The sequence below is a fragment of the Poecilia latipinna genome, unplaced genomic scaffold, assembly GCF_001443285.1.
Source record: "Poecilia latipinna isolate Pla-1442-1.1 unplaced genomic scaffold, P_latipinna-1.0 Scaffold1837, whole genome shotgun sequence".
In the NCBI taxonomy this organism is placed as follows: domain Eukaryota; kingdom Metazoa; phylum Chordata; class Actinopteri; order Cyprinodontiformes; family Poeciliidae; genus Poecilia; species Poecilia latipinna.
In genome coordinates this window covers 106391-119641 of record NW_015114453.1, presented here as the reverse complement: position 1 = coordinate 119641, position 13251 = coordinate 106391, and the positions used below count along the sequence as shown (strand labels likewise).

At 41.2% G+C, this 13251-nt stretch overlaps 1 protein-coding gene across 8 annotated transcripts in view; it reads left to right on the top strand.

Moving 5' to 3' along the window:
• The first annotated feature begins 3131 nt into the window (after positions 1–3131).
• Positions 3132–13251, top strand: part of LOC106934633 (actin-binding LIM protein 2-like) — a 68617-nt gene continuing 58497 nt past the window's right edge. The window contains exons 1-5 of one of the 8 annotated variants that reach the window (XM_015014655.1): positions 3132–3435; positions 4537–4595; positions 7330–7371; positions 10984–11061; positions 11737–11880. In XM_015014655.1, coding sequence (XP_014870141.1) covers positions 3402–3435; positions 4537–4595; positions 7330–7371; positions 10984–11061; positions 11737–11880 — 357 coding nt within the window. In that variant the 5' untranslated portion in view covers positions 3132–3401. The remainder of the gene's footprint in view (positions 3436–4536; positions 4596–7329; positions 7372–10983; positions 11062–11736; positions 11881–13251) is intronic. The other 7 variants (XM_015014653.1, XM_015014657.1, XM_015014656.1 and 4 more) reach the window with 7 other exon arrangements.

The window sequence follows — 13251 nt, the reverse complement described above, 5'->3', positions numbered from 1 at the left end:
AGGCTTGTCTCTATGGAGTTGTTGAAATTATGGGTGAGATCAGAGAGCAAGAAAATTTGAAAGGAATGACATAAATTTACTTGGTTTCATGATGCACTGATTTATTATGAAGTGTTTCTTTTTGCAACAGAAAGCATGACAAAAGAAAATGTAGTGTACCACCATTATTTGTGGGAGTTAGGGACAAATAGCTTAAATCTGTAAATATTTGGTACTCCTTCTAGAAATATTTTACTATCATATTTTAATAATTAAAACTAGCTTTGTAGTCGATGTGACCTAGCCCAAGACAAAAACCAGCTCCCCTAAAATGTTGGTACAGAGGCAGCTTTCCAACTTTAGATAACTTACTTTACTAGCACCACTTATACATAGCTTGCTTGCTTGGAGTTGAATTGGTACATTTTACATCCAATGAAAGCAAGCATGCAAATAAATAAATTGGACTTTATTCTTGCAAATAAGTGATATTTCCCTTATTTTGGCCTTGATTGGTCTTGAAAATGTCAGAGACTGAGACAAGACGGAGTACACATGGGATTGAGACCATCAAAAAGTGCTCTCAAGGCCAAAAACGGTCTCCAGTAATACAGCAGTAGTTCAGACATCAAACCTACCTTAATATCCAATAATACACACATTGGAAACCATCTTAGCACTATAGCAGAAGCTAACATCCACGCTCCTTATAATCTCTGCTATTAGAAGAACAATCAGTGTCAAGGAAATCAAATGCCGCTCTTTGATTGCTTGCTTTTTAAATGTCAGCCAGTGTCAAGTAACATTGTGCCCAAGTATTTCAACTTCCCAATTTGCATTTTCTTTGGAATAATTATTCTAGGTATGCTTGACGACAGAGGTCGCGCTATACTTTTATGTTATGTGTCATTTGACCGACGGCATTAAAAAAAAAAATCAGTCATGTACTATTTTTACCCATCAAATTACAATCATATTAACATCGGCTATTTAGCCGTATTTATATGCGATTTAGTTAATTTTCACCTGGTTGAATCCAGATCCCATCCCACATAAAGCAGATTAATGTATCTAACTTTCTCTCCTAGTGACTCAAACCACTGACTGTGGTCCCAATAACTTATAATAAATGAAATTAAGCGACTCCACTTAAATTACCAGAACTTCACCTACTGGGGTCTGAACGCACAGCCTCACAAATTCTTCCTGGTTGCATCTGCAGAGAAATCTGTGCTGGTTCATCGACAGTTGGATCTGTTTGATCCAAACCAATCCATTGAACTCTGCAAGTTTTTTACCCTATGCGGTCCAGATGTGCGATTTTACGAGGATTTTTTATTTTTATTTTTTTAATTAATTAATTTTTTTTTGCATGGTTTCGCTTCCCCGAAACGGACAGGTGTTACGTCTGCTGCGCTCCTCCTTAGCGCCGTTCTTCTGGACACAGAAGAGTAACATCTTCCAGCTCCTTTTGTTAAAACTGCAGGATGAGTTAAGTTTAATTCTTCGCAGCGGTGGAGCCGTGTCCACATTAAGTGTGCAGCGCACTGCACATGTTATGGTCTAATTAACTTCTGCACTTTATTTATTTCCTCACAGTAAACTGCCGGCTCCTCTGTTCAGACTATGAATAGATTAACACAACTTTGCATTCTCTTTAGTTTTCTATGGTCTTTTAATGGAGACTGGAATTAAACGCGCCATTTCAACCAAAGGTTTGCAATGTGCTTCTGAACCAGACGTGCTCCAAAGCGTCCTGCCCATAACTCTTCAACAGTCTATAATATCTGCCCATCATGTGAACCAATCAAGGGTGTTAATTATAACCTGTCAAATGACAGATGGGCTTTAAATTTTCCTGTCATTTAAAAAAGAAAATGGTCAAATACTGAAAATATTCCATTAACGTGACCTCTGCTTGACAAAGAAAATCTGTGAATAGACAAATTTACTGCAGCATGAGTCTGTCTCTGTGCAAACAGAGCAGAGGTATTGGATGATCGTCTGTCTAATGAGAGGACACTGTGGGTCAGCAGAATCAGAAGCAGATCATGAGATGTTAGAAATTCTACTCAAAAGCTATATTTCTATTTGAAGCATTGAATGGGGATCTGAGCACAATATCCAGTGAGTTCAAAGACCTGTGCTCTGACTGCATCAACCTGATGATGGAAATGACAAAGTTTTCCATAAATGAGCGGTTGGTTTACTTTATCACAAAACTAAACCAAACACTATAATCTATAACCTACAACAGTGAAGTTTTTTGTTGTTTTTTAAGAAAGATGTGTTCTTCTTTGCCTTTACTTGTTTTGCATTTAAATGACCAAACCTTGTGAAATGAAAAGCCTCAAAGACTCTCTACTTGTTGAAGGATGTTCCAGGCTTCATTTTCACAAGAACTATTGGAATTGTTACTAAAAGGAGCTTGCATACAGAAATTCAACAAGCATATCCCCACACTTTAAGGGATATAACACTTGCAGCAATTTATAAAGCCATAATTCAGTCTGTACAATGTTCATCCATCACTGTAGTGGTTTGGCTCATCCACAAAACAGGACAGATCCAAGCAGCAACAAAATATCAGGTCTCATTATATCATGATCATCAAGGCTGATCTTCTCTACTGTCATGATTTGCATTAGTCAGGAAAAGGGCCACTAACATCTCTTCAGACCCCACACATCCTGGACACAGCAGTTTATACTTTTACCTCCAGAACACCTAACAGTCAGAGTACATATGTACGCACGGATGGACACACAACATAACATAACATAACATAGAACCCAGTGGAGCACTGAGAGGTTAAAAAATATATCTCCAAGTCTGAATATAACTGACAAATCTGTCATATCCATAGCAATTCTCCTCAGACCCCTGACACAATATTATTCCCATTAGTTTCTAGATGTGAAGCCAGCACATGACAACCCTGCGTTAAACATACGAGTCATGAGAAATGGAGGGTCACAGAAAGGCCGTTGAGATGATCTACGAAGGACCTTGCTGGAAAGTTTGAACATTTAGTTGCATTCATGTAGCCAAAGGAAGTTTTTACATTCTTGCTTCTGCTATTACACTGGTACACTGCTGTCTTTGTTTTACAATAGCTCCACCTTGTGACTGATAAAACACATCTCTCTAGTCTTGTTTCCATGAGTTTGCTTTGGTAACTGAAAGAAATCTATTTCAAATAGCACGGTGCACCTCACCTTGGCAGTCAAAGATAATACCTTGATATCTATAAATTGGAATTTAGAAAATAAGAGTGCTGTACAAGTTAATGAGTACAGTAGCATTCCATTTGTGATTCCTCTGAATATCCTTCAGCACCAGTCTAACATCATTTCTTTGGTCAACAGGCTGGAGAGAAGCATTACCACCCCACATGTGCCCGATGCGCTCGCTGTGAGCAGATGTTTGGAGAAGGAGAAGAAATGTATCTACAAGGTGAGGGGCGGCTGTCACATGCTGGACTCATATTTTTGGATCCGTTTTTATCATTTTATTTCCTTCTTCTATCCACAAACAGTAAAACACAGTTGTCAGCGATTCCAAGGAATCTGCCATTGTAGAGATTATTCTTCCGGGGGTCCACACCACCAACATAACAAAAAAAAAAAAGAAGAAGAACCTTAAAACCTCACAACAATATAGACATGGGGAGTCATCTTCTCTGAAGTGCCTGCTGGCATAGCTGCTGAAGTTCTGTCTAGTCTGACCCAGCTGGTTATATTTATCTAAACAACTAAGTCACTGCTGATTTTCCACGTATTCCCCCCTTCTGGATTCAAAATTTTCTATGTCTACAGGAGGTAGAAATATTGAATTGTTGATGCCCTTTGGACTAATTCTGTTTGGGCAGCCACTTATGGGAAGTTCTTCACTCTTATATGTGAATAACGATTCTCATTGTGGTTCTCTGGAGTCCCAAAGCCTTGATGGTTTCATAACCCTTTCCAGACTGATGGGTGTTAGGAATTTATGTAGTTTCTCATTTGTTCTTGGACTTCTTTATATCATGGCATGATATGTTGCTTTTTGAGATCATTAAATCCATGTCACCAGGTTCAGACAAGTTCCACTTTAGTGACTTTTTGACTCTTCAAGTCAGACAGTAATCAGTGCGGATGAGGTTAATGATTCTGCACTTAATATCTGGTTAGCAAGGGAGTATTAATAGTTTTGCATAGGGTCACATTGGTTTATGTGGTTTTTATCCTTTAGTGAATTAAATTGTCATTTGAAAACTGCTTTTTGTATTTCTTCAGACTGGGAGGTAAAATGGAAGATAACACAACCTGAAGAAATAATAATAAAGTAATACATGATAAAGTACATGATAAAGTAATAAATACCCACTTTATCATGTAGCACGTTTGAACAAAAGAACAGTATTAGGGAGGGTGTCATTTGCAACACATAAATTCAACAAAGAAATATTGTCCATAAATGAGTGAGCTGTTGTTTGAATCAGAATCAAACTCTGAAAACATTTTAGACTAAATGAAATGTGTAACAGTTGCTGGGTTTATCTACTTTTGTCTTCAGGATCATCTATCTGGCATCCCCCATGCAGACAAGCTGCCAAGCAGGAGGAGAAAAGCAAGGTGGGTTAAAGACACCTGCAGCTGAAGGAGATGGAGCATAAACGCTCAGAAAAAAACAATTTCTAGTTGTAGAATCACAGGTATAAACTAAGGTTTAAGAAAGTAATGTTGGATTCCCTTTAGTGTATTTCTATTACATGTAGTAGCAAAACTAGGCTGTTTTAAATGGCATAAAAATATCTGCTGAACATCTCTACGTTTTACCCTCAGACATTGGAAATCAAATGGAAATGTCTGCTCTTTTCTTTGAAGTTATTAGGTAGCAACTACCTGTAGTTCATTTCATATTTTAAACCATCAGTTGACAAGAAAAGATTTTTCAAGGCACTTTACACCAAAAAAATGACATACATTTAAATTTGACTGTGATATTAGCAGAATAGACCCTTCAAAACATAGCTGCACACTGCAATAGCATTCTGAAGCCATTGTAGATACAAGGAAATAACACAAACTGGCAACATACACTCTAAAAGTCTATTTGAGCTGCTGTTCATTTTATGGACTTATTTACATTAATCTCATTTAATTAGTTTGATTTAGTGATGACAACTTACTGTTTTGTGTTCAGTTAGCTTCAGAAGTTACAAATCTTTACATTTTACTTTGACTTTACTCAAAACAATTTACTCAATGCCAGCTGAATCAGTTTATCCAACTCAATATATTATAATCTAACTCATTTAATTAAGATTTTAAAACTGAATTCATTAGGTGTGTTTAAAATGCCAAATTTAAATCAGTGTTACTCAAAATCATTTAATTTACTAAAAATAAAGAAGGAAACTAATAAATTATCTCTTTTTTACCAGGGTTTTTTGGCTCAGGAGGCCTTTATTTAAGAGTAGTTAGACAGGAAAGTGGGTAATGACAGAGAGGGAAGACATGCAGCAAAGGTCATCAGGTTGGAATTGAACCTGTGACGGCCGCGTCAAGGGCTAAGGTCTCCTTATGGGGGTTGTCCTCTACCCTTACCACCATAGCAGGTACAGGATCTGTTTGCTGAAGCTTGTGTCATGACATTAGACATCGGGTATGAACTCGGCATTGAACTTAATTGTTTCATATACACCTTTTATAGTATTCTCTAAAAATACACTGTTAGAGTACTTTTTAAGAGTATTCTCTAAAAAGTGTATTTTTAGAGTACACTTCTTAGTGTGCACTTCCAAAAGTGTATTTGAAATAATTAAGTTCAATGCTGTGTTCATATCCTACGTCTGATGTCATGACAGAAGCTTCACCAGGGACAGATCCTGTACCTGCTATGGTGGTAAGGGTAGAGGACAACCCCCATAAGGAGACCTTAGCCCTCGACGCGGCCGTCACAGGTTCAATTCCAACCTGATGACCTTTGCTGAGTAAGACTGACTTAAATTTCTCATTTTAAACACACTTAATGAATTCAGTTAAAAACACTTACATTGAGTTGGGTGAGCTTATTGAATTGAGTTAAATGATAATATATTGAGTTGGATAAACTTCGTGAATTGTGTCAGATTTTTTTTTAGATTACAGTATGTTTCTCACAGTGGACATGCACCTAAAATGAACATTTCAGACCCCTCCATGATTTCTAAGTGGGAGAACTTGGAAAGTCACAGGGTGTTCAAATACTTATTTTCCTCACAAGTTTAAGAAATTGTAAAAAAAAAAAAAAAAAGCATAAATTTAAAACAGACATTTTTTGACAGTGGAAAGTCACATTTGCAGCAAAAAAGTAACAAAAGTCTTGTAAGGTTGTAATAAATTTAGGAGATGTTCATCTGGATCTAACGTGTAAGTTGAAGACTCGGTATTTTCTGATATCATAACAACACCTCTCAGGTGCAGACTTGCCGTGGAATGGGATCCAGAATACATACCCGAGACAGAGAGGAAGAAGCTGCAACGTGATTGTATCAGATCTGCACTCAGGAGATGTTCTGGTGAAAAAAATTAGCCCAGATCTACATCTTGCAATTTGAAATATATCCAGAAGCATATCCCCTGATTCTACCACCTCAATCTTAGAAGATTTTTGTTGCAAATTATTTTCAAAGGTCTGAGTTTTTTGACTCCTTGGTGGCCATTTTGTTTCTTTCATCTACAATGACCCTAATACTCCATCATAGTCTTAGCACAACTTACTGAGGGTAAAAATTACAAACTGTAAGTGTTTATCGTCTAAAGGCATGAGTAGTTGATTTGGTCAGTGACTCTGATAAATATCCTTTAAAAAGGCATTGACTGGGACTCTGAGCTGAGAAACACATAATCAGAATGGGATTTCTCCAGTAAAATGCAAACAAATATTGGCACAAAACTGTTGACGTGTAATCAGTTGATCTTATCAATCAATCAATCAAATTTTATTTGTATAGCACATTTCAGCAGCAAGGCATTTCAAAGTGCTTTACATCATTAAACACAAAAACACAGAGTCATGCAACATTGAATCAACAATCAAAAACATAAAATTTCCTGAGACATGTAGGGACAATGGTCCTCCCTTGTATAACTCTCTAGAAAATCCCTCAAGTTATAAGTGTTAATTAAATAAATTATTTATTCAGTTAATTTTGGGGAAAGCAATCACAACTGATGTGCAAAATTGTTCCATATTTGTTTTATTTTGTAGAAATATCCAATTGCTGTTGAAATAGTGTCATATTATCAGCAAAACCATGTGACTTTAGTAGTCCACCCTGTGATCCATCTCTTTTCTATATTCCTTATGACCTCTCCTTCTCAGAAGCAGGTCCGGATACAGCTCAATGAAGCCCCTAATAAACAGGTGGGTGCGCTTGTCCTTGCAAGCCCATCTCCAAACGACCCACTTCCTCCCTCCTGCCACAGTATGCCACAGTCATTAGCTGCATGGGTTGGTTCTAACTGTTTGAAACTGCTTGGTTGACCTTTCTGCCATTAACTATTAGTGTCCAACTTCCAGTGATTCCTGCTTCAGTCAACAGCTCGCAGATGTGAGCAGAGTGAAAATGATGTCTGTGCACGGCCACTGATTATTTCAGTCAGTGCTGTTTGAACTGACCATTTCACTGGTCAATTCAAACAGTAGACAGACTGCTGTTTGACGCGACTCTTGGCTGCGCCAAGAAATTCTGTCCATGAAAGTAATGAACAGAATCGATGACAAAGGGCAGCCTTGGCTGAGTCCAACTCTCACCGGAAACAAGCCCGACTTACTGCCAGCAATGTGAACCAGAGTCTGACACCAGTCATACAGGAACCTGACACCCCGTATCAAAGGGCCCAGTACCCCATACTCCCAGAGAACCCCCCCCACAAGGCTCCCTGAGGGACACGGTTGAACACCTTCTCCAAGTCCACAAAACACATGTAGTCTGGTTGGGCGAACTCCCATGCACCCTCCAGGACCCTGCTGAGTGTAGAGCTGGTCCAGTGTTCCATGACCAGGACGAAAACCACACTGCTCTTCCTGAATCCGAGATTGGACTAACCGACTCACCCTCCTCTCCAGGACCCCTGAATAGACCTTACCAGGGAGGCTTAAGAGTGTGACCCCCCTATAATTGGAGCACACCCTCTGGTCCCCCTTTTTGAACAGGGGGACCACCACCCCAGTCTGCCAATCCAGGAAAACTGCCCCCGATGTCCATGCAATATTGCAGAGTCGCGTCAACCAACACAACCCTGCAACATCCAGAGCCTTAAGTAACCCAGGATGACCTGCCACCGAGGAACTTTTTAACCACCTCAGTGACCTCGTCTCCAGAGATTGAACAGCTCGACCCAGAGTCCCCAGGCTCCGCTGCCTCAATGGAAGGCATGTAGGTGGGATTGAAGAGGTCTTCGAAGTACTCTGCCCACCGACCCACAACATCCTGAGTTGAGCTCAGCAGCACACCATCCCCACTATAAGCAACGTTGGTGCTGCATTGCTTCCCCCTCCTGAGACGCTGGATGGTGGACCAGAATTGCCTCGAAGCCGTGCGGAAGTCTTTCAACATGGCCTCTCCAAACTCTCCGAGTTTTTGCCTCAGCAACCACCCGAGCCACATGCCGCTTTGACCGTCGGTACCCATCAGCTGCTTCTGGAGTTCCACAGGACTTTTTGGTCTGTGGGACCAGGCCACAGGCCAAAATGTGTTAGGACTCCTTCTTCAGCCTGACAACATCCCTCATCAAAGGTGTCCACCAACGGCTTTGAGGGTTGCCGCCGAAACAGGCACCAACAACCTTGTGGTCACACAGCTCCGATAAGCCGCCTCGACAATGAAGGCATGGGACATGGTCCACTCAGACTCAATGTCCTCCAACTCCCCCGGGAGGTGTTCAAAGTCCTACCGGAGAAGGGAGTTAAAGCTCCATTTCACAGGAGACTCTGCCAGACGTTCCCAGCAGACCCTCACAACACGTTTGGGCCTGCCAGGTCTGACCAGCTTCCTCCCCCACCACCGGAGCCAACTCACCACCAGGTAGTGGTCAGTGGACAGCTCCGCATCTCTCTTCACCCTAGTGTCCAAGACATACGGCTGCAGATCCAATGAAACGATGACAAAGTCGATCATCGAACTGCAGCCTTGGGTGTCCTGGTGCCAAGTGCACATATGGACACCCTTATGCTTGAACATGGTGTTCGTTATGGACAATCCGTGATGAGCAACAGAAGTTCAACAACAGAACACCACTCGAGTTCAGATCGGGGAGCTGTTCCTCCCAACCACGCCCCTCCAGGTCTCACTGTCATTGCCCACATGAGCTATGAAGTCCCCGAGTAGAATAAGGGAGCACTCTCCAGTACCCCCTCCAAGGACTCCATGAAGGGTGGATAATCTGAACTGTTTGGCCCATAAGCACAAACAACAGTCAGAACCCATCCCCCCACCCGTAGGCGGAGGGAGGCCTCCCTCTCGTACACCAGGGTAAACTCCAACTTACAGGCGCCGAGATGGGGGGCAACATCCCCATCTCGGCGCCTGATGCCCACTCCTGCCCGGCGCCTCTCACCTTGGGCAACTCCAGAGTGGAAGTGTATCCAGCCCCTCTCAAGGAGACTGGTTCCAGAACCAGAGCCATGTGTCGAGGTGAGACCGACTATTTCTAGCCGGAACCTCTCAGCCGCGCACACTAGCTCTGGCTCCTTCCCCACCAGAGAGGTGACATTCCACGTCCCAAGATCCAGCTTCTGCAGCCAAGGATTGGACCGCCAGGCCCCCCTCCGTCGGCCACCACCCACCCCACACTGCACCTGACCCCTTTGGCCCTTCCCACAGGTGGTGAGCCCATTGGAAGGGAGACCTATGTTTCCTCTTTGGGCTGAGCCCGGCCTGGCTCCATGGGTAAAAGCCCAGCCACCAGGCGCTCTCCATCTTGCCCCACCTCTAGGCCTGGCTCCAGAGTGGGGTCCCGTGACCCGCGTCCGGGCGAAGGAACACGAGATCCATTGTTATTGATCACCATAAAGGGTCTTCGGGCTGCGCTTGGTCTGGTTCCTTATTAATTTATCATTTTCCCATTTTCCTTATTCATTTCTGCTTCTTTATGATGATGAGGAGGGGCGGTGTCTTCAGGCTACAACGTCTCCCAATTGCATCACACCGCAGAGCAGTGATGCTCTGCGGTGTGATGCAACGCAGAGCATCACACTCTGCGTTGCTGCAAGAAAGATGGTGACCTACCAACAAGTTATCAGTGAGCTGGAGCTTGGCAACTTTATTAGAAAACAGTGTTATAACTCCTGATTTTCCTATTTTTTGTGTGGAAGCTCAGACAGAACATGTGTTTCAATTAGTGGGTCTCATGGACTCAGAGGTTCACTGTCAGGATTTTCATAGTTTGGACCAAAATGATAAATGAAAACGGAAATTAGCCTCACTCTTTTTAAACTTTTGACCTAGCAACAGCTGCAGATTTAAGATGAAAGTTTGATTCTTAACTTTAAAAATTATTAAACATTGCAGTTATTTTTCAAAGAAATAGTTTTAACCCTCCAGTGGTCTTAAGAGACAGTGTCGTTTAGACCCCATGAGTTTTTTACACTGGTGTGAGGTCCATGTGCACTGTGCTTTTGAAAATTGACAGCCTGATGGAAAAGCAGAATAGACTGGACTGTTCCGTTCCAAGGGTGTGTCTACCTACACCATTCTTTCTCAGACTGTGGTCCGCAGGCGCCTCCTAGTGGTATACCCAGCAGAAGAAGACAATCGAGCTCTACTTGTGTGTTTCCCTTTTTGCTAATGTATCCCTCAGGAAGCAGTACACTAAAACACTGAAACTAAAACTGAACTGATGTCCAGATGACGTTGCGCTTTCAAACCCTTAATTAAGCCATTGTTGACAGTGATTCCACTGAGTGTCTGAATGTGCTATTTTTCTTAGCTGTTCAGCCTGCAGTGGGTTTAAACAGCGAGTGTGTGTGTTTCAGGTAACCCGGACTTCCTCTGAGAGCATCACTTCAGTTCCTGCATCCAGTGCCTCTGGCTCGCCCAGCAGAGTCATCTATGTAAGACCGCTCACTGTGCTGTAGCTTTAATATGTTCTAAAAAGTTATCTTTGTGTTGTTTGAACAAAGAACTGGTTAAAGACATTCTCTGTCAGAGTTGACACCTATTAAACACAGCAAATAACACAGGAAAGACAAGAGAAAGTTAGATTCTGAATACTCGCGAGGAGAACAGACAGAGATGTGCTTTCAATTACAAATCTCCTACCGCTCTGAAAGCACATTTGCCTGCCCCTCTCTTTTTATTGTCTTTAGGATCCCTAATCACAGAGAGCGCTGTAACTCTAAAGGGAGGGGGAAAGACACTTCATCACACAGTCACAGCGCCAAGATTATCACTAACTAACAACACAATCTATCTCACACTAGCTTATCTAGTTCCTGACCCAGGATCAAACAGGACAAGTTGTGAATCTTCACGGCGATGGTTTTATAGCTATCTTTACAGCTTAAAGCAGGGCGTTCTGTGAAGAGCTGCTGTCTCTGCTCTTCTTCAGAGAGGCCCTCTGAGAAAGGAAATCAGAGTGATTAACAATACAGAAACATTTCTTAAAAGATATGACTAAAACAAATAGGGGGTTACCCTAACCCCTAACCCTATTTGTTATAAAAGTATAACAAATAGTTGATAATACTACAAAATACCTAACATTCTCCTTGTTTTCTGGTTGCTAGGCCAAACTAGGAGAGGAGATGCTGGACTATAAGGACCTGGCAGCACTTCCAAAGACAAAGGCTATCTATAACATCGACAGGCCTGACATGCTTTCCTACTCTCCTTATATCAGCTACCCATCTGAGGAGAGGCACTATGGAGAGGTACGATACTTTCTTTCAGTTCACAGATCGTTTTTGTTACGAGTTACAGAGTGAATATTGAAATCAAAGGCCCCAGTCTCCTACAGCAGGTAGAGTTGATGCAGATAACTTTAGGCCTCTTAATTTTGCAGAACTTTTGCAACATGTTGGTTCATTTGAGGGGTTTGCAATTTTAAGATCTTCACAGAACTGCATTTATACTCACATTAAATTAAGCACAGATTGACTACCAAATTTCAAATCACATTTTATTTGTATAGCACCTTTCAGTTCAAGGTATTTCAAAGTGCTTTAGATCATAAAAACACAAAAATACAGTCATAGAACACAGAGTCAACAATATTAGATTTTGTCATCATTACAAATCAGATTATTGATTGTTTCATGACTGTGTTTCAAAAGCAAGTCTACACAGGTAGATTTTTAGTCTAGATTTAAAGGAACTCAATGTGTTGGCAGTTTTCCAGTTTTCCAAAAGTTTGTTCCAGATTTGTGGTGCATAGAGGCTGAATGCTGCTTCTCAATGTTTGGTTCTGGGGATGCAGAGCAGACCAGAACCAAAAGACCTAAGACTTCTGGAAGGTTGATACAACAGCAGCAGATTTTTAATGTATTGTGATGATAAACCGTTCAGTGATTTATAAATGAACAGTATTTTAAAGTCTATTCTCTGAGCTGTAGGGAGTGATGTGATCTTCCTGGTTTTAGTGAGAACTCGAGCAGCAGTGTGGATCAGCTGCAGCTGGAGAATTGATTTTTTTTAGGCAGACCTGTGAAAACGCTGTTGCAGTAATTAATGCAACTGAAGATAAACACATGGATGAGTTTAGATCTCGCTGAGACATTAGTCCTATGATCCTGCAGATGTTCTTCAGATGATAGGTCGACTTTGTAACTGTCTTTATGTGACTCTGAAGGTTCAGGTAAGAGTTCATCACTCCACCCAGATTGACTGCTGGTTTTTATGTTTACTGAATAGACAAGAAAAGACAGAACAAGGCAGGACAGGGCAAGGTAAGGCAAGATATTTTAAATGATGCAAACATAAAACTGCAAAAACAAGCATCAAGCATTATATTTTCTCCAATGTTATGAAATATTGGGATGAAGACAAGAATTAAGCAGGTCTTTATGAGTGAATAAAAAGAATGGTTGACTCATCTGTTGTTAAGTAGTAAAAGGCACAGGGAACAAGTTAAATATATGAATATGTTGCTAATTTTTTTTCCTTAATTCATTAAATGCTAGTGAAATGGAGGCTAACAGTAGTCTGTAACTAAGCTAATTATGCTAAATGGTTGATAATCTCACACAGTCTACTCACCCCTCCTGGAGAAAAACTGGGTTATAAATCAACACTCTTGCCTTTTT